We start from the raw sequence: 26,454 nt of genomic DNA, 5'->3' as shown, positions 1-26,454 counted from the left end.
TGCCTAAAATGCAGTTAGTACCCACGTTTGGCATTTCTGCAGTGATGAGAACCCACCTACCCCAGAAGTACAAGTTGGGCACAATGTGTCGGTACTATAGCATACCGGGCACTGCAATAGCAGATTTGCAATTTTCACTCAGCAACATCCACTGCAAATTGTGAGGTTCATTTTTTCCTGTTAGCCCTTATAAAAAATAAAAATTTGGGGCTAAAACAACATTTTAGTGGTAACAATGTAATTATTTTTTTCTTCACCGTCCAATGGTATAAAATTCTGTAAGGCACATGTGATGTCAATATGATTACTGCACTCCTAGATGAATTCAATGAGAGGTGTACTTTGTAAAAAAAAAAAAAAAAAAAAAAGGTCACATATGGGGGGGGGGGGGGGGTGTTCTGCTGTTTTGGCACCTCAGGGGCTCTGCCAATGTGATATGGCGTCCTCAAATCATTCCAACCAAATCTGAACTCCAATATGGCGCTTCTTCCCTTCTGAGCTTTGCACTGTTTATCAAAGGTAGTTTTTGACCACATATGGGGTATCAGCATACTCAGGAGAAATTGTGTAACAAATTGTAACATTCGTTTTCTCATATTACCTCTTCTGAAAATTAAAAACTTGGGGGAAAAGCAACAGTTTGGTGGAAAAAAATGGGAATTTTCCATTTACTCAGTTCAAGGCTATACAATTCTGTGAATCTCCTAAGCTTTAAAAATGCTCACCACACTCCTAGATGAATTTACTGAGAGGCGTAGTTGCCAAATTGGGCCACTTGTGGGGGGTTTCTGATGTTTTGGCATGTCAGGGGCTCTTCAAATGTGGCATGGCGTCAGCAATCTTTTTTTTCTTTGTGTCATCCTGTGACAGTGCTAGGTGCAAAAGATCAAGGAGCAGAGAGCTGCGACAGCCGCACTCCCTGCTCTCTCTTTTCAAATGAACGGTTCCCTCAGTCAGAGGAAGTAGGCGCTCATTGGACTTTCCCTTTTGCTACTAGCCTTGTTACTGCTAACAACTGATTGGACAGTTTGATCAAATCATCTGTGCTGCCTCGCACTAAGCTACAGTGTGGTGCGCAGGTATGAGGAGTCTCTGCACAAACACTAGAATCGCTTCCAGCGCTTGCGCAAAAAAAATCAAGAGGCAGGTCTGGCAGAGAATGGGAGTATTGCCTGTTGTGACATTATGTCCAGTCTCTCCTAGACAGGAAAACTCTAGACAGAGTGTGAGCAGCTCTTCCTAAATCAGGAGGGAGCAGGTCACATGCTGAAGCGTGGTATCTGGGCAATGGTACAGAATGCTGACAGGGAGTATATTGCAGGCTGTCAGCATTCCACAGCCTAGGTACACACATACCATATTAAAACATGGATTTTTGTGAGTACTCACCATAAAATCCCTTTCTCCGAGACGCTCATTGGGGGACACAGATACTGTGGGTGTATGCTTCTGCCGCTAGGAGGCTGACACTAAGTGGAAAAAAGAGGTTAGCTCCTCCTTCGCAGTATAAACCCTCACCCCTATTGCAGGCGGAAATCAGTTTGGCTTCAAAGCAGTAGGAGAACAACAAATCAGCCTTAATACAGGCACAACATGTCCAAAGGAAAACACTACCATTATATCAAATAGGTAAACACATATTCATTTAAACAAAACAAGAGCCAACTGGCTAATAGGGTGGGTGCTGTGTCCCCCAATGAGCGTCTCGGAGAAAGGGATTTTACGGTGAGTACTCACAAAAATCCATGTTTCTCCTTCGTCTCATTGGGGGACACAAATGCAGTGGGATGTCCTAAAGCAGTCCCTGGGTGGGAGATTGACTCACCGCTCCAAGCTACATGCACCTCTTGTTTAAAGGTGCGCCACTGTTGCTTGGAGAATCCTTCTACCCAGGCTCGCATCCGCTGAGGCCTGAGCATGGATATTATAATGTTTGGCAAATGTGTGCAGGCTGGACCAGGTTGCTGACTTGCAAACCTGTTCCGTCGAAGTCTAGTGCCGAAGCGCCCAAAAAGGCGCCCCCTGCCCGGGTAGAGTGCCCTCCGATCCCTGCTGGAGTCGGCGTGCCTCTAATACGGTAGGACTCCTGAGCCGTCCAACGAATCCATCTGGCTATGGTCGATTTTGAAGCAGCGAGTCCCTTCCTGCGCCCTTCGGGGAGCACGAACAGCGTGTCCGTCTGACGAAAGGGTGCCATCTGCGACACGTACCTCTGGAGGGCTCTTACCAGGTCTAACGTGTGAAGAGCCTTTTCCACATGGCGCACTGGTGCTGGACAAAATGAAGGCAAAACAACATCTGCATTAATGTGAAAAGAGGACACGACTTTCGGCAGAAAAGGAGGGGCTGGTCTGAGGACCACCTTATCTTTATGGAGAGTGAGGAACGGAGCTCGACAGGATAGGGCCGCCAGCTCTGAAGCCCGCCTGATGGAAGTGATGGCCACTACGAACACCACTTTTCAGGTAAGGTACCTCAAAGAGATATTCTGAAGCGGTTCAAATGGAGCTTCCTGCAGAACACTTAGGACCATGTTAAGGTCCCAGGCATCCATAGGCACCTTATAGGGAGGTACCAAGTGGGAAACTCCCTGAATGAAAAGTCTTCACCTGCAAATCGGTAGCAATTCTGCGCTGGAACAGGACAGATAAGGCCGACATTTGTCTCCTGAGGGAACCTGGGGCAAAGCCCGAGTCTAATGCTCTACCGACTGAGCTATCCGGGCTCTCTAAGCCCGACTGGAGAAAAGCCAAGATGTCGGGGATCGAGAATCTCAGTGAGAAACACCGCGCCTCGACATCAAGCAAAGAACACCTTCCAGGTGTGGTGGTAAATTCATGCTGAAGCAGGCCTCCGGGCGCTAATCATTGTAGCGACCACCTTGCTCCCGAACCCTGCCTGGGTTAGAATCCAAGATTCAACGGCCCTGCCGTCAAACACAGGATCCCTGAGTTCGGGTGGCACATCGGCCCTCAAGACGGTAGATCTGGGCTCTCTAGCAGGCGCCCAGGAATGTCGGCAAGCAGCTGCATTAGATCTGCGTACCACGCTCAACGGGGCCAGCAGAATCGCCGGCCCCCCCTTCCGTCTTGATCCCTTTGCTGACTCTCGGGAGTAGTGGCAGTGGGGAAAATAGATATGGGAGGCGAAACTGGTTCCATGGCAGAACCAGCGCATCCACCGCGAATGCCTGCGGGTCCCTGGCCCGAGCGACATATGTGGGCACCTTGGCATTTACTCTGGAAGCCATCAGGTCCACATCCGGAGCTCCCCACAGTTGACAAATCTGCTGAAGAACTTCGGGATGTAGAGACCACTCTCCAGATGCAAGACCCTGCCGGCTGAGGAAGTCTGCCGCCCAATTTTCCACGTCAGGGATGTGGACAGCCAAAATCACCGAGTGGTTTGCTTCGGCCCACTGAAAAACGTGCCCCATCTCGGGCATGGCTGCTCTGCTGCGGGTGCCTCCCTGACAAATTATGTAAACCACCGCCGTAGCGCTGTCCGATGGAATCCGGACGGGGCGGCCGGCTAGAAAGTGAAGAAACTTCTGCAGAGCCAGCCGAGATGCTTGTATCTCCAATAAGTTGATCGGGAGGCGTGCCTCCTGTGGCGACCACCGTTCCTGGGTTGCGTGGTGGCTAAACACTGCTCCCCAACCGAGGAGACTGGCGTCGATTGTCATTATCAGCCCATGACCTGGAGGGAAAGGTTTCCCCTAGGCCAGAGAGGGAACTGGTTATCCACCATCCGAGCGACTGCCTGACTTGAGAGGACAGTTGGCACCGCCGATCGAGAGTGAAAGGATTCTTGTCCCAGGCTGACACGAGGCGTGCTGCAGGGGGTGAAGATGGAACTGGACGAAAGGTATCGCTTCCATTGCTGCCATTTTCCCTAGGATCTTCATCCCGGATCGGATGGTATGAAGGACTGGTTGGCGTAGTGTCCGGACTCCCTGCCGGAGACTAGCGCCTTTTCCTGAGGAAGAATTACCAACCATCGGCAAGTGTCTAAGATCATTCCTAGGAAGGAGATCCTCTGAGCTGGCACAAGGGATGATTTCTTTGTATTGACCAACCATCTAAGCAGCAAGAGTATCTAGCGTGATGTTGCCACCTTCCTCACATGCCCGTATTGACGGACCCTTGACCAAGAGGTCGTCCAGATAAGGCAAGACGACTATGCCTTGAGAATGCAGTGTGGCCATGACAATTGCCATAACCTTTGTGAACACTCTGGGAGCTGTGGCTAGCCCGAAGGGTAGCGCTACGAACTGAAAATGTTGAACTGATGGCGAAGCGTAGAAACCTCTGATGAGGAGGAAAATGTCCTGGTTGTCTATTGAGGCCAAGTATTCTCACTGCTCCATGGCCGATATGACTGAACGGAGAGACTCCATCCAGAAATGTCTGATCCTGATGAATTTGATCAGAAGCTTCAGGTCCAAAACAGGCCTGACAGACCCGTCCTTTTTGGGAACCGCAAAACGGTTAGAACAGAACCCCTGAGCTCTTCCGTGTTCCGGCACTGGAACAATGACTCCGTTGTGTAGGCGTGACTTGATGGCTCCCAATAGAGCCCTTACCTGGGTATCCACCCTGGGAAGCCGGGAAAGAAAAACCATCTTGGAGGGTATCTGACAAATTCTATTTTGTAACCTGAGGACATCAATTCTTTTACCCATACGTCGTGAGCGATATTGGCCCAGACGTGGCGAAAACAGAGTAGGCGGCCACCCACCTTGCTGGTGTCGTCTGGTAAAGACCTTGAGTCATTTGGCCGATGATCTTTAGGATCTGGGTCCCTTGATCTGGCCTGTTGAGCACGGTTTCTCCTCAGTGGGTTGGCTCTATATGAGACCTGACGCTCCCTATCCTGGTTGGGGCGGCCTGAGGTGGCGGAATTGGGCCCCATAGTCCACCCGGAGTCTTTTAACCCATGACTCGGGACCAGTCTCCTATTCGGGTCCGGGACCAGGCTCAGGCTGCTTAGCGGCCGCCCCCTGACGAATGCAGTCACGCTCGGCGCAGAATGGCCGGTGGCACTGCGAAAGGCCCGAAAACGTGCCTGAACCGGGTGACGAAAAGCGGTTTAACCTTCTGTTGAGGGAGAAAACTGCTCTTTTCTCCTGTGGAGTTGGAGATAACTTGATCCAACTTTTCTCCAAATAGGCAGCCGCACTGATAAAGCAGGGAAGACAAGGACTTCTTGGAAGTAGAATCGGCCCGCCATGTCCTCAACCATAGGGCTCTTCAGATAGAGATTGCATTAGCGGCAGCAATTGCTGAACAATTGGTCGCATCCAAAGACGCATTCATTACATAATTCAATTCAAAGAAAGCCCAGATGAACGGCACCAAGGCTCTAATCCACCAGCAACAAGTCGAGGATCAATCACAGGCACACAGTGTGTAAAACACTGCTGGGAATAACGGTGCTCAGCATCAGAAAAAACATGCTAAATTTGTAAAAAAAAAAGGGGGAAAAAGATGTGGCACTCACCCAGATTTGCAGTGCAGTGTTTCTTTATTCAACCATTAAAGGTCACACAATAAAGGACAGGCAGATAACATGAGGCATGCGGGGAAAAAGACGGACGTCAGCCGTTTCGCGTACACAGACGCTTCAACAGGTCCAGGTAGATCCTGCTCCTGCGTGACCTTGTTTAATGTTTCTGACTATGATAACATGGCCTTGGCTTCCCAAGTTGCTGCGAACGAGGGAGCGAGTGCAGACCCTGACGCCTCATATACTGAACGAGCTAGGCTCTCAATAAGGCAGTCCGTGGAATCTTTAATCGAGGAAACCCTAGGGACAGATAACAGGGTCTTAGTGGCCAGGCGTGAAACCGGAGGATCCACTATCAGGGATTCCATCCATTGTTTACGGAGGTCCGGAGCAAATGGATACCTCGTTTCGAGTGCCTTTTAAGCCGAGAAAACGCCGGTCTGGACGTTCTCTGTGCCGCTGCACTATGTCCTCAAACTCAGGGTGAGAGGAAAAAATTCTGTGCGGCCGCTTCACTCGTTTAAATGCCACTTTATGCCCCGTAGCCGCTGCGGGATCATCCTCAATCCCCAGGGTCTGATTGACGGCTTCTATGAGGCTGTCCACTGTTTCACCTGACCTTGGAGTGTCCAGGTCAAGGGGCTCGTCTGAGTCGCAATCTGAGGTCTGCTTTCAATACCTAGGGGTGGACAGGGCTAAGTCTGGCATAATGTCCCACGTCGCGGGAAAGGATACGTGGAGGGATACTCGCACGTGCTCGCCTGTTGATGGTTTGGGGAAATCGGATCCTTTCAATAGGATCCGTTGCCCCTGTCTCTTGTTCATAAAATAACAAACAAAAATAGATGTCTGGGGAAAAAAACCCAGATATGCCCCTCGGTGCGGGAAAGGATACGTGGAGGGATACTCGCACATGCTCGCCCGTTGATGGTTTGGGGAAATCGGATCCTTTCAATAGGATGCGTTGCCCCTGTCTTATCTTCATAAAATAACAAATAAAAATAGAAGTCTGGGGAAAAGTCCCAGATATGTCCATCGGTGCGGGAAAGTATACGCGGAGGCGATACGCAACGCGTGCTCGCCCGTTGATGGTTTGGGGAGATCGGACCCTTTCAATAGGGTCCGTCGCCCCTGTCTCATCTTCATAGTAAACTAGAAAAAAATAGTCTGGAGTGATCCAGACTGTGTGTGCCTCCATAGGACACTAAGCAAAAAACTGATTTCCGCGCGCAATAGGGGCGAGGGTGTATACTGTGGAGGAGCTAACCTCTTTTTTTCACTTAGTGTCAGCCTCCTAGCGGCAGAAGCATACACCCACAGTATCTGTGTCCCTCAATGAGACGAAGGAGAAAAAACCATGACAAAATCTTTAATGTACATGGACCTATACATAGTCTAATAAAAATTACAAAGCTACAACAATGTTTTTTTTTCTCATTTCCCCATCTATTAGCTATCAATAATGTTTGTTCAGCATATGCATTAAAATACCGTATATACTCGTGTATAAACCGAGATTTTCAGCACATTTTTTTGTGCTGAAAACGCCCCTCTCAGCTTATACACGAGTCATTGTCCAGAAAGCCGGCATGGGAGGGGAAGAAGCGTCAGGAGCCGGCGACTTCTGTTGTAACTGTGCCGCTGCTAAAGAGGTGTGGAGCGCATATTCATTACCTTAATGAGCGGTGCCACGTGATCGCTCAGCACAGGAAGCGCTGCTGGAAGCCGGAAAGAGGTGCTGCGCCTACGATGGCACCCTGAAGGAGGGTGAGTAGGATGTTTTTGCTTTTTTTTCAAGCATGCATACCAGGAATGGATACAACTATGGACCGGGGGAGCCAAGCATACAACGACGGGACCGGGGGGAGCCATGCCTACAACACAGGACCGGGGGAGCCATGCATACATCGACGGGATGAGGAGAGCCACACATAGCAGGACAGCGATGGGGAGTCATGCATACCAGGACAGGGATGAGGGGACAATGCATACCTGGCTTATACTCAAGTCAATAAGCTTACCCAGTTTTCCGTGGCAAAATTAGGTGAATCGGCTTATACTTGGGTCGGCTTATATTCAAGTATATACGGTAATCACCAGTGGCTGATTTCTACCATTTCCAGTGCTGCACCTTCCTGTGACCATAGCTCTTTCTTGCTCCTTTGTTCCTTAATGTAAGTCTATGAGATCTTCATTCTGAATCTCACAGAACTACACTGAGCAAGTGACTTCTGGTCCACACTGAAACGTTGTGTGAGCCACTCACATGGTGAAGAAGAGTGATTGGAGCAGCGCTGGAAATGGCAGAAGACGACAATTGGTAAGAATTTTAATGCATACACTGAACATACATTACTGATAACTAATGGATGGGGAAGATCATAAACACATCATTTTTCCTCTGCATGGACACATTTAATTAATGAAATTCAGGTCTATGTATATGCGTTACAGTTGCGTTACTACCCCCAAAGCAAGATGACTGGGCAGAGGTTGACAACTGGTGATCACAGGTGAAAACCATACAGCTTTGTACCTAAAATATCAAGTCCCATAGTAGCAGCAAGTTGCTGTGCCCCATCTGCTCCAAAGATATGGGTTTTATGATCACATTTTGGACAACGGAAAACACTCATGTTCTGCACTAAGCCCAGCACCTAACAAACAGAATGAAACATAAGAAGACTGTTAGTTACAGTAATATAGCTTAAACTAAAGGTAGTACACTCTACTGCAAAATTTGAATAAAGAAAAATATACATCAAAATTGATGTGTTGCGGAAATGATGAAGATTTTCTGCCCCTTTTACCCTTTGTATTGTGAGGGATGAAACTGTAGAAGAAATTAAGAAGGTCAATTTACATGTCTCATTTTATCTGAAGTGCATGGATGAACCTGCTTAAAATCTCATTTATATTATTGCTACTTTAGTGAACAATGAAATCTGCTAATAAAATAAGGACAGAAAATCCGCTTGTTATATATTCTGTGTGCACATACTTATAAAGGACTTGTCCGGGACTTCAACACTGATGACCTATTCTTAGGATAGGTCCTCAATATCTGATCGGTGTGGGGCTACACTCGGCACCTCCACCTATCAGCGGCCAGAACTGCTCAGTTGTGAATCTGCACAGCTCCGTCGACAGAATAGTGGCCATGGCTGGGTGCTGCACATCTGCCCCCTATTGATTTGTAGGCGGTGGATGTGCGACCACTATACAGTCGGCGGAGCTGTGCAGCTCCATAACTGAGCGGTTCAGGACGAAACTGGGAACAGCTGATCGGCGGGGGTGTTGGGTGTCGCACCTCCACTGATCAGACATCAATGACCTATTCTAAGAGGCCATCAATGTTAAAAATGCCCAACAACACCTTTAGTGGAAAACTTCGTCTAGACTTTAGGGTGTAGTTTCTAGTTATCGTCAACTGTAAATGCAATTTTCAATTCAGAGGGGCTTCAACTCCCTCCTGGTGGCTGGTCTGCAAGTTGTGTCTGCTTCCTTTTATCGAGGAAACATGCATTTAAGATAAAGACCGACAGTTCTATTTTCCTGTTAAGAGGAAGGATTGGAGGAGCCAAAAGGGTGAGAAAACGCTGGAGTAAGTTAAAATTCCAAGATACATTTTCACCTTTGAGGCAGAATTTCAGTTTATGCCTGAATTGTAATGAACAAAGCATTTTAATAAGGAGACAAACATACATTCATTTGTAAATTGATGGAGTCACTTTCAAGTTACTGTTGCAACATCATGGATGTAAGAAATATTAATGAATGTTATAACAGTTGGAATCAATCATTCTTGATAAGGAGCATGGTTGGCATAACAGAGCTGGAACTTACAGGAACCTTGACTTTCTGAAACATTTCGGCCCCTCTGCGAGCATCCAGCAGTGCAATGTCCTGAGGAGTTGAGACTATCACAGCCCCTGGGAAGATGAATCATTTGGTTAATCTGCTCCCACTCACTGACTGGGACAAGACTCTGCTTCCACTGCCTCCTGCCGAGAACATGTACTGACCAACACGCCAGGCCAGGGCTGGGGAAGACAGTCAACTTTTTAACTCACTATGTACAGTAATGATCCATGAAAATACATAGATGGCAGTGAAATGCCAACGATTATAATACAACATGATATCTATATATCGCATTTATATTGATTACAATATTGTTTGGCTACCTTCAGTTTTTGTTGGACCCTGGAAAAAGACAGTAAACGTGAGCTGATTGACTTGTATTAATGCACCACTCCAGCAGGTTTTTTTTTATTGCCCCGCTGGAGTGGCGCTTTAAAATTACTCTTCCCCGTCTGATACTAATATTTCGGCATTTTCATCTGTTTTCTCAGCAGCTCTCGGCTTAAAATGACTTGCTTGCAGCTCCAGTGTTTCAGAGATCACTTCTCAATACAAGTCTATGACAGCCTCGTTGACTTGCATTGAGAGCTTGTGACGTAGCGTCCGACTTCTGGCCAGAAAGAAGCTACTGTCACAAGATGGTGCCGTGGGACCGGAGCGGTGCCGAAAAACGGTGAAGACACCCGGAGGGTGAGTTTATGGCTTACATACAAAGCGCCACTAGGCGCTGAAAAAACAAAACGCTCGAGTGGTGCTTTCAGTTGATGGATGCTTGTTAACATGTCGAAATGAGACCATCTGAATGCTACTTAAGGCCCCGTCTCACTAAGCGACTTACCAGCGATCCCGACACCGATATCAAGGTGTCAGGATCGCTGGTAAGTCGCTATGTGATCGCTGGTGAGCTGTCACACAGACAGCTTCACCAGCGATCAGCACAGCGATGCCGAGCGCCCGGCATCGCTGGCCATCCTGTAAAAAATAGAATCAAAATAAAAAATATAGTTATTCTCACCTTCCGATGTCCCGCGCAGTCTTCCGGCCTCTCTCCACGCTCCGGTCCCAGTGATCCTTTGCATGAATGACCGCGAGATGTCACGGTCTCGCGGTCATTCGTGCAAAGGATCACTGGGACCGGAGCGTGGAGAGAGGCGGGATGGCTGAACGGGACATCGGAAGGTGAGAATAACTATATTTTTTATTTTTTTTATTATTTTTTACACCTGATCGCTGGTCTCCCGCCTGTCACACACAGCGATGCGCGCTGGCCAGCGGGAGACCAGCGACCAAAGAAATGTCCAGAGATTTCTTGCAGCGATCAGCGATACCGGCAGGGGGGCCGCTCGCTGATCGCTGTCACACACAGCGATCTCGCTGGTGAGATCGCTGTTACGTCACAAAAGTTGTGACTCAGCAGCGATCTCGCTACCGAGATTGCTTAGTGAGACGGGGCCTTTAGATAAAATGTAAAAAAAATGACTAAGACTGATTTCACACTTGCGTTTTTTGCTCTGGATTTTAGCGCTAAAAAACGCATGCGTTTTTTTCCTATATTTTGCATGGGATGCGCTTATGTGCGCATACACATGCGTTTGTATGCGTTTTTTCAGCGCATGCGTTTTTTTGTGGTGTGCGCTCGGGCGCACAAAATGCATCCTGTTGCATTTTTTGGGCGTCTGACTTGCCTCAAAAAAACGCATGCACGCGCAATGCGTTTTTTTACAGCAAGACACCCATTATAAGTCTATGGGTGCGCATATGTGCGCATTGCCATGCTCATGTATGCGTTTTTTTGCGCATGCGTTTTTTTGTTGACCATTAGTTAGACAATGGAATTTAGGGGTTTGGGTTATAGTTAAGGTTAGTTAAGGGGGTTTAGGGTTAGGGTTAGTATGGTTTGGTTAAGGGTTAGGGTTTAGGGTTAGGGTTTGGTTAAGGGTTAGGGTTAGTATGGTTTGGTTAAGGGTTAGGGTATGGTTTGGTTAAGGGATAGGGTTAGTAAAGTCATGGTTTGGGTTAGTGTGAGGGGCCAACTAATGTTGGAAAAAACCGCAAACGCGGTAAAACCGCACTAAAAACGCATACAAACGCATAAAAACGCTGCGTTTTTTTCATGCATGCTCATAAAAATGCTTGAAAAAAACGCAGCATTTGTATGCGTTTTTTCCATGCGTTTTTTGCGGGAAAAACGCGCTGCAAAAAAAAGCTAGTGTGAAAGTAGCCTAAGTAATGCTGTATCTCTGACCAATGTTTCGGCTGCAGTCAGACCACCTGGAAAAGCTATGGTGACCCAGAACTTAAGGAACAACTGGAATTTGCAAGAGATTTACTTTAACTGCAGTTGTAAGTAAATGGCTGCAATACTAATGTAAATAGATCTTAAATGGGTTGTCACCTTTCTCAAAAAAATTTCCTATAAAATGCTTAATAGATAAAACAAAACTATGCGATGTGACAATCGAATAAATTATAATATTAATCTTACATAGTTGTGTGAGGCCGTGCATCCCTCCACCCAACGTACGTTTCGCACTTCTTTGCCAGGAGGCACCTAGAAACTACTGATACTGTCTATATGAATTATTCACTTTGATTTATAATACCTCACTGATTGGCTTCTATGCTGTACCAGACACAAATGACGCAGCAGACAAGACTCAGTACTGGATCCAGGCAGGGTAGGTAAAGAAAAATGTTGTTTTTAGCTACTAGGCATTTTATAGGAAACACTTTTCAGAAAGGAGACAACCCTTTTAAGATCTATTCACATTACTGTAGTATTGCAGCCATGTATAGCATGGCTAATAACAGAACTGATCCACAAGTGAACCAAAACCTTATTTTTCCAGGTCAGACTGTTCATAATAGGGTGTGTTTTGCCAATACCAGAGATCGGGATGTTCTGAGAGATCGACAGCTGCACATCTCCAGTTCCAGGTGGCATGTCTATAACCAGGTAATCCAACTCCCCCCAATCGACCTGCACAAAGACAATGCAATATTACTACAAGACAGAATTTAGAGAAGATCTATTTATCCATAACAATCAATAATGATGACATATTTTCATTAACCCACCTGTCTTAGTAATCTTTCAATTGCAGACATGACCATCAGCCCTCTCCATACTATTGGAGCGGTCTCTTCCACAAGGAAACCCATGGACATGCTGGCGTAAAACACAGAAGAGTCAGCTGAACAAACAGGCATCAGGCTAGTGAGTCAGTCTATGTGTATACAGTCAGAAATCTCTGACTCCGCGTGTGTTTGCTTCTGACAAGATCATATTGAGGGCATCTGTTCCGCAAATGTGTGGCGGTGATACATTGTGTGCATATTGGATACTATGAATCATTGTATTTACTCACAACTAAACGAGTGTCATTTACTGGTTCATGAGAACAATATTAAGTGGGTCCCCCCTGCATATGGGAGGGTTATGTGAGTGGCTTTCTTTTCCAGGTTAGTTGACTTTTACTTTTATAGAAGAAGTCAGGACAAGGAAGGGATAAACATAAGGGCATTAAAGGGCTTGTCCATACAGCTGCATTTGTGATATTTGCTCAAATTGGCTTTCCAAAAAAAAAAAAAAAAAAAAAAAGCAGATAGACAACCGAACTGTGGTGCGCATGCGGGCACTCAGAAGCCACAGTCACAGGAGCCTAGTGGTGGAGCAACTGGCAATGATTACCTAACTTGTATTAATCCCTTTATCCCCTTAACATATGGTAAAGTGAATGGTGCTATTTCAAAATTACACAAAAAAACAACAAGCCTTCATACAGCTATGTAGTCACAAAAAAGTTCCAAAAAACAATTGGATGGGGAGGGAAGGGTTTGACGCATTTTTTATTTGATTTTGGAGCAGAATCCGCACCAATATCCTTGCCATGAAACTTCATATTGAACATACCCTAAGACACATGAGAGGTAATTATCTCGAGAAGAAAACTTGTTCAAATGCTTTACAGGATTTTTTGGGGTTCACTAGGAGTCTCTATGACGAGACAGTCCAAGAACTGCAGCATTGAAAAAAAGGTTTTGGTAATGTCACATAAATGGAACTTGATTACCAATTTGGGCAATATTTTATAATTTCTTTGTGGTGAGTGAAAAAGTTAAAAGTATGCTGATGACAGACTGGCTTTACCCCATTGTGCCTTACCACTGAATGCCATAGTTGACAAGAGGAATCATCAAATTCTCTGTAATAAAGAAAGAAAGAGCGGTAAATTTACCATGAGGGGAATGTTTGAGGTCAGTATTTCTCAACACTGCAGAAGGTTTGATATATTTGGTGCATCTTTAAATATAATACTTCTGTCTAAAGATATTTATTAAGGTTTTACTACCCCCTACTGAAGTCAGAATTTCAACTTAATTTCACATTTTTCATCTGCATAGCTAACTACGACCTTTGTCACATCCACATTCAAAAAGTGGCAAGATGGTAAAATTACAAAGATCTTGATTCATCATGACTGTTATTTTTTCGCGCCAGTGTTGATGAGGAGGCAAGCTGGAGTCAGACGCTCCGGATTAATTAGGAAGCGGATGCCTCTTAATTGAACGGGGGGTGGCTGACAAGTGGTTTGCCCTTCGTCACAAATCTTACTCCAGTCGATGACTGGAGTAAGATTGGAGGCATGATGAACGCTGCAGATGGTCATGAATTTGACTAGTGGGGATTGCCACGTCCTTGTTTCCCCCTTCAACCATGCACAATTTGTCAGACTTGGTTGAAAAAATATGGTTACATTTTAGTGCAGCCTTGTCTCGGGCCAACATTCTTTTATTCGTTAAAGTTTTGACGAATTGGGATCCAAAGAGTCAAAAATTATTCCACAAAAACATGACAACATTTATGAGTTTTTGATGCCAGAAAACTGTCACAAATGCTTAAATAAAATCCTCCCCATTATTGAGAGATGGTTTCTATTGTATAATAGTCCAATGTTTCTCATTGTTCCTAAGCCATCTACCCCCCTAAATACAGTAAATGGCCAGCTGAGTTGTCCACTGTGCTGCCAAATGAAATGCCAACATAAAGACAATGACAGTACCCACTATAAACCTTCTTGGTTTCCAGGTTGACATCCTTGGAACAGTCAATGTGAAAAAATCCCTGCTCTAAAATAGAGTTGTATATATAAAATAAATGGTAGAAAAGACATCACCTACTGTCTGACACCTCTGGATTTCCCTTCAGATTCATCATACGGGGGATAGATGGTCCATACACGTCGGCATCCAGTAGACCCACTGCTTTTACCTGGATTTGTAGATACAATGGTTCTCAAGATTTATACAACACTCATGTAATTAAAATATTACCCATAAATGATTCTTAAGAAAACATGTAAGGGGTTCTGCGTCTACTTCTGGGGAAATCAGCTGGTCTAGTCAGATATCTGGATAATATTAGTTTGTTCTGGGTGGGAACTGAAAACGTTTTGTGTTCCCACCTGAATGACTGTCACAACTTGTTGTGGTTCACATTGGAAAGGAATGTGCATTGCATTTACTTGCCTGATGTGGAACTTAAAAAATATATAAATAAAAAATAGATGGCATCAATAAACAAGATTACAGTGACATGTAAAAGATTGGGCATCTCTGGTCAAAATTACTGTTATTGTGAACAGTTAAGCAAGTTGAAGATGAAATGATCTCTAATAGGCCTAGAGTTACAGATGACACATTTCCTTTGAATTTTATTATTATTTATATATTATTTTAATATTATATATACCCTGTTTCCCCGTAAATAGGGTGCCCCCCGAAAGTAAGGCATGCTAGGGGGAGCACTGTGCCTGCTAATATAAGGCACCCCCCGAAAATAAGGCATACCTTGTTCTGTGCATGGGGCATGCAGTTGTGTCTTGCTCCCGCTGTCCCCGCTGTCCGGTGCCCGCCACTGCAGCCGCGCTGTTCGCAGGAGTTAATCACCGCCTCGGAGCTGTGTGCCGATCTCCACCCATGAGCCCTGCGCCAATCACAGCACAGGAACCATGGGCCAGCTGACGTCATCCATAGCCTCTGATTGTTCCTGGGCTGTTATTGGCCCAGGGCTCCTGCGCTCTGATTGGCCCAGGGCTCCTGCACCACCAAAGCACTGAAAGCAGCACCGCGGAGGAAACCGGTAAGAAAATGAAAGTGTGTGTGTGTGTCTGTGTATGGGTGTGTGTGTCTGGGTGTGTATCTGTGTAAGGGTGTGTGTACGGTACACACATGGGAGGCTGCAGTGGGATACCGGGATGATGGGAGGCTGCAATACTGTACTGTAGAATGATGGGGGCTGCAAAGGAAGGATGGGGGTGCTGTATTGGGGACTGTAAAGGGATGATGAGGGCAGCAAGGAATATTTGGGGCTGCAAAATGATGATGGGGCTGCTACGGTAAAGGAACTGCTGTGGGTGATTGTTACGGTAGCGGTACAGTGTCCAGAAAGTGTGTGGGAGCCATTTTAGAGCCCTTGTGTTTTGTGGCCCTGTGTGGGAGTCAGGCAATTACAGTACCGTACCGTAGTGTGTTACTTTGATTTGTTGTCTGCTTTTCTGCTGAACGGTCTACCGTAAAGTACCGTACTGTAAAAGAAATACCGTAAACAATGGTGATACGGGAAATTCCTATCCCACCCTACCCCCAAATATTTTCCTTTTCTATAGTTTTCCCCTTCTATCTAACTACTATCTTTATATTTAATTGAAAGTTTATACTCTGATGCGACTATTGTCTTGGACTTACGAGTTTAAGCCTTTCATAACCTAGCTATTGTCTGTTCTGTCACATAGCAAAATGCCACAAATAGCAACAAAAGAGATGCTAACAGTTGTTCGAAGCGTCCGGACGAAAATCTATGAACCCAACGATACTTGTTCGTACTTGTCGCATATATTGTTATTCTTGTCTATGTTAAAACAATAAAAAGATGTTTAAAACAATGGTGATTCGGTATATTTTTACCCCTAGACATGAGCGCTAAAAGAAAGAGCTATTCCGTCGAGTACAAAAAAGGAATCGTGGAAGAATCTTGGGGCAAAAATCTTACTGAATTCTGCAAAGAGAAAATGTTGAGTGTCCGATTGGTCCAAAAATGGCGAGCAGATTACGGTAACCTCAGTCAAGAAGTGGACAGCGGAAATGCTAAAAAGCGCAAGGTTGGATCTGGTCGGGAACCATTATATTCCGAGCTGGAAGACCTGATCTGTGAGTGGGTTGCTGACAGGAGAGCAAAGACATTGGTTGTGACTAGGGCTCAGATTCAAGAATTTGCCCTTGCAATGGCACCACAGTTTGAAATTGCCCCTGAAGAATTCAAGGCATCACAACACTGGCTGGGTAACTTCCTTCAACGAAGTGAACTGTCTTTGAGAAGATCCACGACACTCTTTAGGCTGGAAGATGCTGAAATTATTAAACGCACATTTGCATGCAAGACCTTTATTGATGACGCTGACTTCTCTAAATACAATCTTTCCAACATGATTGCCATGGATGAAACTGCAGTGTTTATGGGCCAAGCATCTCAAACAACAATTGAACAACGAGGTGCCTCCTCAGTGTACGTTCCCTCCACTGCTTATGAAAGTGCACGTTACCTGTATTTTGGCGATGCGTCTGGATGGCACTAAAGTCCCACCTTTACTCATTTCTAAGGGCAAGAAAGACAAGATTGAACATGTTTCAGGCATTTATATTCTTGAAACTGAAAAAGCCTGGGCCACACAAGCAGTTATAAGGAAGTGGGTCGATTTAACCCCTTCATGACCAAGCCTATTTTGACCTTAATGACCAGGCCATTTTTTGCAATTCTGACCAGTGTCCCTTTATGAGGTAATAACTCAGGAACGCTTCAACGGATCCTAGCGATTCTGACACTGTTTTTTCATGACATATTGGGCTTCATGTTAGTGGTAAATTTAGGTCGATAATTTTTGCGTTTATTTGTGAAAAAACTCAGAAATTTGGCAAAAATTTAGAAAATTTCGCAATTTTCAAATTTTGAATTTTTTATTCTGTTAAACCAGAGAGTTATGTGACACAAAATAGTGACTAAATAACATTTCCCACATGTCTACTTTACATCAGCACAATTTTGGAAACCAAATATTTTTTTGTTAGGAAGTTATAAGGGTTAAAAGTTGACCAGCGATTTCTCATTTTTACAACAAAATTTACAAAACCATTTTTTTTAGGGACCACCTCACATTTGAAGTAAGTTTGAGGGGTCTATATGGCAGAAAATACCCAAAAGTGACACCATTCTAAAAACTGCACCTCTCAAGCTACTCAAAACTACATTCAAGAAGATTATTAACCCTTCAGATGTTTCACAGGAACTAAAGCAACGTGGAAAGAAAAAATGGACATTTTAATTTTTCCAACAAAAATTTTGTTTTAGCATCAATTTTTTCATTTTCACATGGGCAACAGGATAAAATGGATCCTAAAATTTGTTGGGCAATTTCTCCTGAGTACACCGATACCTCATATGTGGTCATAAACCACTGTTTGGGCGCACGGCAGGGCTCAGACGGGAAGGAGCGCCATTTGACTTTTTGAATGGAAAATATGCTGGAACATTTAGAGGTTGCCATGTCGCATTTGGAGAGCCCCTGTGTGCATAAACATTGGAGCTCCTCCACAAGTGATCCCATTTTGGAAACTAGACCCCCCAAGGAACTTATCTAGATGCATAATGATCACTTTGAAACCCCAGGTGCTTCACAAATTGATCTGTAAAAAAAAAAAAAGTACGTTTTTTTCACAAAAATTTTCTTTTAGCCTCAGTTTTTTCATTCATATGGGCAACAGGATAAAATGGATCCCAAAATTTGTTGAGCAATTTCTCCTGAGTACACCGATACCTCATATGTGGTTATAAACCACTGTTTGGGCGTACGGCAGGGTCCGGAAGGGAAGGAGCACCATTTGACTTTTTGAATGGAAAATTAGCTCCAATCGTTATCGGACACCATGTCGCGTTTGGAGAGCCCCTGTGCACCTAAACATTGGAGCTCCTCCACAAGTGACCCCATTTTGGAAATTAGACCCCTTATGGAAATTATCTAGATGTGTAGTGAGCACTTTGAACCCCCAAGTGCTTCACAAAAGTTTATAACACAGAGCCGTGAAAATAAAAAATCTTTTTTTTTCCTCAAAAAATTATTTTTTAGTGCGCAATTTTTTATTTTCACAAGGGTACCAGGATAAATTGGACCCCAAAAGTTTTTGTCCAGTTTGTCCTGAGTACGCTGGTACCACATATGTGGGTGGGGACCACTGTTTGGGTACAAGTCGGGGATCGGAAGGGAAGTAGTGACATTATGAAATGCTGACTTTGATGGAATGGTCTTGCAGGCATCATGTTACATTTGCAGAGCCCCTGATGTACCTAAACTGTGGAACCCCCCCCCCCCAAGTGACCCAATTTTGGAAAATAGACCCCCACAAGGAACTTATCTAGATGTGTGGTGAGCACCTTGAACCCCCAAGTGCTTCACAGAAGTTTATAACGCAGAGCCGTGAAAATAAAAAAAAAATTTTCCTCAAAAAAATGATTTTTAGCCAGCAATTTTTTTTTCACAAGGGTACCATGATAAATTGGACCCTAAAAGTTGATGTCCAGTTTGTCATGCGTACGCTGGTACCCCATATATGGGGGGGAACCATTGTTTGGGCACACGTAAGGGCTCGGAATGGAAGTAGTGGTGTTTTGAAATGCAGACTTTGATGGAATGGTCTGCGGTCGTCGCTACGTTTGCAGAGCCCCTGATGTGCCTAAACAATAGAAACCCCCCACAAGTGACCCCATTTTGGAAACTAGACCCCCCCAAGGAACTTATCTAGATGCCTGGTCAGCACTTTGAACCCCCAAGTGCTTCACAGAAGTTTATAACGCAGAGACGTGAAAATAAAAAAGAAAACATTTTTCCACAAAAATAATTTTTTAGCCCCCAATTTTTTATTTTCCCAAGGGTACCAGGAGAAATTAGACCCCCAAAGTTGTTGTGCAATTTTTCCTGAGTACGCTCATACCCCATATGTTGGGGTAAACCACTGTTTGGGCACACGTCAGGGCTTGGAAGGGAGGGAGCTCCGTTTGACTTTTTGAACGCAAAATTGGCTGGAATCAATGGTTGCACCATGTCGCGTTTGGAGACCCGCTGATGTGCCTAAACAGTGGAAACCCCTCAATTCTAACTTGAACCCTAACCCCTAACACACCCCTAACCACAGCCCTAACCCCAACACATCCCTAATCCCAACCCTAACCATAACCCTAACCACAAGTCTAACCCTAATTCTAACTCTAATTCCAACCCTAATTCCAACCCTAACCCTAATTCCAACCCTAACCCGAATTCCAACCCTAACCCTAATTTCAACCCTAACCCTAATTCCAACCCTAACCCTAATTCCAATCCTAATCCTAACCCTCTTTCCAACCCTATCCCTCGTTCCAAACCTAACCCTAACCCTCTTTCCAACCCTAACGGAAAAATAAAAATAATTTCTTTATTTTATTAGTTGTTCCTGCCTATGGGGGTGATAAACGGGGGGGGGGGGGTTTATTTACTTTTCATCCTATTTTGATCACTGTGAGAGTTTATCACAGTGATCAAAATGAATGAAAGCAAATTGCAGCCGGCGGGCGCACTGCGCATGCGCCCGCCATTTTCCGATATGGCGGTGCCCATGGTCCGGGCCCGCGGGACACCGGGAACCATAGCGGCACTCGGTGAGTACCGGGGGGTGGGAGGGGGGGCGATCGGAAGGCGGGGGGGCAGATGATGACAGTGGCGGCACATCGCCGCTGTCATTCAGTGGCGGGGGTCGGATCGGTGTCACCAGCCATATCCGATGCTACAGCAGCGTTGGACATAATAATAATAATAATAATCTTTATTTTTATATAGCGCTAACATATTCCGCAGCGCTTTACAGTTTGCACACATTACCATCACTGTCCCCGATGGGGACATGGCTGGATTGTAATATTTCATCAATTTTCATTGATAAAATATTACTATCGCTCTGATTGGCTGTTTCACTTTTAACAGCCAATCAGAGCGATCGTAGCCACGTGGGGGCGATGCCACGCCCCCCCGTGGTGAAGTACAAAGCACCCTGTATCTGCGGGTCGGGTGACTTTTCAGTGACCTAGGTCACCCGACCCGGATGGGGGGCTTTAAAGTCATGACGCCACATAGGCATCACTGGTCAGATTGGTACCAGTTTTTATGACGCCTATGTGGCGTCATTGGTCGTGAAGGGGTTAATGCTGCCGCTTGTTATGCGAGGGAGCCAAAGAGGAATGCTGATCTGGGATGCAGCCAGCACACACCGCGCCAAAGACATGAAGAACTTCCTTCATGAGAGAAAAATAGATCAAATAATGATTCTTGCAGGAATGATGGCTTATCTCCAGTCTCTTGATATCGCCACTAACAAGCCATTTAAGGACAATTTACATGTGGAAATCAATGACTGCATTGAAAAAAAGAATGGAGAGAAATCAACGTGGAAACTTTGTGAAACCTAAACTGCCAGAGATTGTGACTTGGGTGTAGAATTCATGGGAGAAAATCACTGACACTTGCATTGCAAATGCACTACGAGCAGGCTACCTTGACAAGAAGTGCTCATTTAAGGACAGTGCTATTGCTAGACGTGAGAGATATGGGCCAATGATTCTGAAAGAAATGGAGTCACAAGAAATTCCACAGGAACTTCAGAGTTTGGATTGTTATGATGATGTTCCAGAAGATGACATGGTTGTCATTGAATAAATCTTGTTTTGTGTTATTAAATATTGAGATCAGTAAATGAACCATTGTTCGTTGTTTTACATGTTGTACATGGAAATACCGTAATTATACGGTAGTAACAAGAAATTCTTGATACGATTCACAGTTTATTTGAGTCTACGTTTTGTGAGGACTACTGTTCAGCATACACTGGTATGTTAATAAATGTTAATTTTTTTGTTCAAAAAAAGTTTGTCAATTCTTTTTCTTGAGAAAATAAGACACCCCCCCCCCCCCCCCGAAAATAAGACATGGTGCAACTTTCGGAGCAAAAATTAATATAAGACGGTGTCTTATTTTCGGGGAAACAGGGTAGTAATTTTTTTATTTTAAAAATTGCCAAAAGGAAAATGGGCCAATGCAAAAGTTTATGTACACTTGGAGATTTGTGTGGTGAGATAAGTTTGACCAAGTTTTCAGACCTTAATTATCCTGTTAGTGTTATGGCTTGCTCACGATCATCATTAGGAAGGGCCGGGTGATGCACACATCCCAGCTTTATAAAAACCCAGCCTCCCCTTACCTTGTGCCAAAAAAACCGCAGCCATGGGTTCTTCTAAACACCTGCCTAGCACAGAAAATGGTGGAGGCCCACAAAGCAGGAGGAGAAGGATATAAGAAGATGGCAAAGTGCTTTCATGTTGTCCTATCCTCATTTCAAAATATAATTAAGAAATGGCAGTTATCAGGAACAGTGGATTTCAACATGAGGTCTGGAAGACCAAGCAAAATTTCAGTGAGAGCTGCTCGTAGAATTGCTAGAGAGGCAAATCAGAACTACTGCTTGACTACAAAAGACCTTCAGAAACATTTAGCAAACTCTGAAGTTGTGGTACATTGTTCTACTGTTCAGAGACATCTGCACAAATATGGCCTTCATGGAAGAGTCAACAAAAGAAAACCTCTCCTGCGTCCTTCCCATAAAATTCAGTGTCAGAAGTATGCAAAAGTTCTGTGGACCAATGAGGTTAAAATAGAACTCTTTTGCCACAATGATCAAAGGTATGCGTGGAGAAAAAAAAGGGCACAGAATTTCATGAAAAGAACATCTCGCCAATCATTAAAGCAAACCAGTCACCAGGTTAGGCCGATATAAGATGCGGCCGCTGCCTTTCAGGGCTTATCTACAGTATTCTATAATGCTGTAGATAAGCCCCCGATCCGACCTTAAAGATAAGAAAAATACATTTTATTATACTCACCTGCGGGGCGGTCCTGTCGGATGGGTGTTGCGGGTCCAGGTCTGGCGACTACCATCTTCTTGCGATGCCACCCTCCTGCTTGGTTCATGGTTTCCCGGCATTGCGCTTCTGTGCAAGCGTACTTCTCTGCAGCGCGCAGGTGCCAGGACAGGTCAGAGAGGCCCAGCGCTTGCGCACTGCAGTACTTTGCTCTGCCCTCAACATGGCAGATAAGTACGCCTGCACAAGAGCCCGATGCCGGGGAGCCTGTGAAGCAAGCAGGAGGGCGGCATCGCAAGAAGATGGGAGGTGCCGGACCAGGACCCGCGACACCCATCGCACCGGACCGCCGCCCCCCACCCCCGGGTGAGTATAATAAGACTTATTTTTCTTATCTTTCAGGTCGGATCGGGGGCTTATCTACAGCATTATAGAATGCTGTAGAAAAGCCCTGAAAGGCAGTGGCCGTATCTTATATGGGCCAAAAGTGCTGACAGGTTCCCTTTAAGCATGGGGGTGGATCAATCATGCTTTGGGGTTGTGTTGCGGCCAACGGCTTGGGGAAAATTTCATAGGTAGAAGGAAGAATGGATTCAATGAAATTTCAACAAATTCTTGATGCAAACATAACACCATCTGTAAAAAAGCTGAAGTTGAAAAGAGGATGGCTTCTACACATGCATAATGCTCCTAAACACATAACAAAATTCACAATAGACTACCTCAAATGGTGTAAAATTAATGTTTTACAGTGGCCCTAACAGTTCCCTGATCTCAACATCTGTGAACATTGAAAATCTGTGGCTAGACCTCAAAATAGCAGCGCATGCAAGACGACCCAGGAATCTCACAGAACTGGAAGAATGGTTGAAAATCCCTCAAACAAGAATTGAAAGACTCCTGTCTGGCTACAAAAAGCGTTTACAAGCTGTGAGGCTACTTTCACACTTGCTTTTTTTTGCAGCGCGTTTTTCCCGCAAAAAAACGCATTGAAAAAACGCATACAAATGCTGCGTTTTTTTCAAGCATTTTTATGAGCATGCATGAAAAAAACGCAGCGTTTTTATGCGTTTGTATGCGTTTTTAGTGCGTTTTTACCGGTAATGCGTTTTTTTCCAACATTAGGTGGCCCCTCACACTAACCCAAACCATGACTTTACTAACCCTAACCCTGACCCTAACCCTTAACCAAACCATACCCTGATCCTAACCCTAACTCTGACCCTAACCCTTAACCAAACCATACAAACCCTAACCCTACCCCTTAACCAAACCCTACTAACCCTAACCCAAACCCTAACCCTAAACCCTAGCTAACCCTAACCCTAGCCCTAAACCCCCTTAACTAACCCTAACTCTAACCCAAACCCCTAAATTCCATTGTCCAACTAATGGTTAAAATAAAAATGCATGCGCAAAAAACCGCATACATAAGCATGCCAATGCGCACATATGCGCACCCATAGACTTATAATGGGTGTCTTGCTGTAAAAAAACGCATTGCGCGCGCATGCGTTTTTTTGGAGGCAAGTCGGACGCCCAAAAAATGCAACAGGATGCATTTTGTGCGCCCGAGCGCATACCGCAAAAAAACGCATGCGCGGAAAAACGCATACAAACGCATGTGTATGCGCACATAAGCGCATCCCATGCAAAATATAGGGGAAAAAAACGCATGCGTTTTTTCTAGCGCTTAAATCCAGCGCAAAAAAACGCAAGTGTGAAACCAGCCTGATACTTTCAAAAAGGGGGTGCTGCTAGGTAGTATCCCATGCAGGGTACCAAACTTTTGCATTTGCCAATTTTTCTTTTTGTAATTTTTAAAATGTAAAATATGAATACATACACTCACTGGCCACTTTATTAGGTACACCTGTCCAACTGTGTGTTAAGACTTAATTTCTAATCAGCCAATCACATGGCGGCAACTCAGTGCATTTAGGCATGTAGACATGGTCAAGACAATCTCCTGCAGTTCAAACCGAGCATCAGTATGGGGAAGAAAGGTGATTTGAGTGCCTTTGAACGTGGCATGATTGTTGGTGCCAGAAGGGCTGGTCTGAGAATTTCAGAAACTGCTGATCTACTGGGATTTTCACGCACAACCATCTCTAGGGTTTACAGAGAATGGTCCGAAAACGAAAAAAAATCCAGTGAGCGGCAGTTCTGTGGCCGGAAATGCCATGTTGATGCCAGAGGTCAGAGGAGAATGGGCAGACTGGTTCGAGCTGATAGAAAGGCAACAGTGACTCAAATTGCCACCCGTTACAACCAAGGTAGGCAGAAGAGCATCTCTGAACGCACAGTGCGCCGAACTTTGAGGCAGATGGGCTACAGCAGCAGAAGACCACACTGGGTACCACTCCTCTCAGCTAAGAACAGGAAACTGAGGCTACAATTTGCACAAGCTCATCGAAATTGGACAGTAGAAGATTGGAAAAACGTTGCCTGGTCTGATGAGTCTCGATTTCTGCTGCGACATTCGGATGGTAGGGTCAGAATTTGGCGTAAACAACATGAAAGCATGGATCCATCCTGCCTTGTATCAACGGTTCAGGCTGGTGGTGGTGGTGTCATGGTGTGGGGAATTTTTTCTGGGCACTCTTTGGGCCCCTTGGTACCAATTGAGCATCGTTGCAACGCCACAGCCTACCTGAGTATTGTTGCTGACCATGTCCATCCCTTTATGACCACAATGTACCCAACATCTGATGGCTACTTTCAGCAGGATAATGCGCCATGTCATAAAGCTCGAATCATCTCAGATTGGTTTCTTGAACATGACAATGAGTTTACTGTACTCAAATGGCCTCCTCAGTCACCAGATCTCAATCCAATAGAGCATCTTTGGGATGTGGTGGAACGGGAGATTCGCATCAGGGATGTGCAGCCGACAAATCTGCGCCAACTGTGTGATGCCATCATGTCAATATGGTCCAAAATCTCTGAGGAATGCTTCCAGCACCTTGTTGAATCTCTGCCACGAAGAATTGAGGCAGTTCTGAAGGCAAAAGGGGGTCCAACCCCTTACTAGCATGGTGTACCTAATAAAGTGGCCAGTGAGTGTATATATGATTAAAATGCAAAGGACAATGTGTCATCTTTAACTTTAGGCCTTTTAGAGATCATTTCATCTTCAACTTGCTTAACTGTTCACAATAACAGTAATTTTGACCAGGGGTGACCAAACATTTACATGCCACTGTATATTCAAAACCTACAGATCGTAAGAACTTGTTGAGCTGTGAGACAAGCAGACTCGGGGACTCTAACATATTATTCGAGCACGCTGAAGACACTCAGTTACCACCCAAGCATGCTCAGATAGCACCTTATCCGAGCACATTCGTTCACTCATCCCGAGTAAAAAATTAAAATAAATAGAAGAAATCATGCTTGTGAAAGTGAGAATACAAATGCCAGGAGTGGACGTAATCACACAGGGACGTAATACACATATAGATGATGAGTATATAATAGATCATGTGTAACCAACAATGGTCAGCATTAACATATCGGTTTAAGTAAAGAAGATTGCCATATTATTTATTGGGCAATTGCCAAGTAGGAAGAAATGTGAATGTCATTACATAAATCACTCCCATTAGTTGTAACAGATATTAAATGGGTTATACTAGTCCAAAAAAAAAAAAAATCATCATGGTCTGCTGACTAATCCTCACTACAAGCCTCAAAATTTCCTCAGCTGCTTTGCAGCATTTTTGGACCCCATCACAGCTGTCAATGACTTTGCAGACCCTCTATACTTTACGTTGGATATTACTTACATGATCACTTGCTGCCATTCCCAGCGCCAAGTTGACTGTTGGAGGGAAAATGGCAGCAGAAAAAGACATATTAGATACGTTACAGGAACACACACAGAGATCTATACCTACATTTTAAAAAGGCAAAAAGTTGTCATATGAAGTGAATTAAGCGGCGTTTGGCTGACAGGTACGTCCAGTGCGTGTGTGGTCAACTGAAAAAGTTCTGCGCGGTGGAAGGTCAAATGAAGAAGGCTTCTTGCCACCCCTTTGGCTGAACGCACACTCAGAGCTCGAAGTTCCTACTTTCCTTAGCTTAGG

The 26,454-nt window shown here is 44.9% G+C and overlaps 1 protein-coding gene across 7 annotated transcripts in view; it reads right to left on the bottom strand.

Annotated features, from left to right (window-relative positions):
• NUBPL (NUBP iron-sulfur cluster assembly factor, mitochondrial) overlaps positions 1–26,454 on the bottom strand; it is a 54,801-nt gene that overhangs the window by 4,863 nt on the left and 23,484 nt on the right. For 2 of the 7 annotated variants that reach the window (XM_073577829.1, XM_073577834.1), the window contains exons 3-9: positions 16,974–17,026; positions 14,554–14,644; positions 13,538–13,577; positions 12,451–12,541; positions 12,259–12,352; positions 9,355–9,440; positions 8,045–8,165 (exon numbers count right to left, since the gene is read on the bottom strand). In XM_073577829.1, coding sequence (XP_073433930.1) covers positions 8,045–8,165; positions 9,355–9,440; positions 12,259–12,352; positions 12,451–12,541; positions 13,538–13,577; positions 14,554–14,644; positions 16,974–17,026 — 576 coding nt within the window. Of the gene's footprint in view, positions 1–8,044; positions 8,166–9,354; positions 9,441–12,258; positions 12,353–12,450; positions 12,542–13,537; positions 13,578–14,549; positions 14,645–16,973; positions 17,027–26,154; positions 26,190–26,454 lie in introns of those variants that run through there. The other 5 variants (XM_073577835.1, XM_073577830.1, XM_073577836.1 and 2 more) reach the window with 5 other exon arrangements.

The sequence above is a fragment of the Dendrobates tinctorius genome, unplaced genomic scaffold (genome assembly GCF_039654945.1).
Source record: "Dendrobates tinctorius isolate UK_male_01 unplaced genomic scaffold, ASM3965494v1 ptg000057l, whole genome shotgun sequence".
In the NCBI taxonomy this organism is placed as follows: Eukaryota; Metazoa; Chordata; class Amphibia; order Anura; family Dendrobatidae; genus Dendrobates; species Dendrobates tinctorius.
This window is presented reverse-complemented; position numbering and strand designations above follow the sequence as displayed.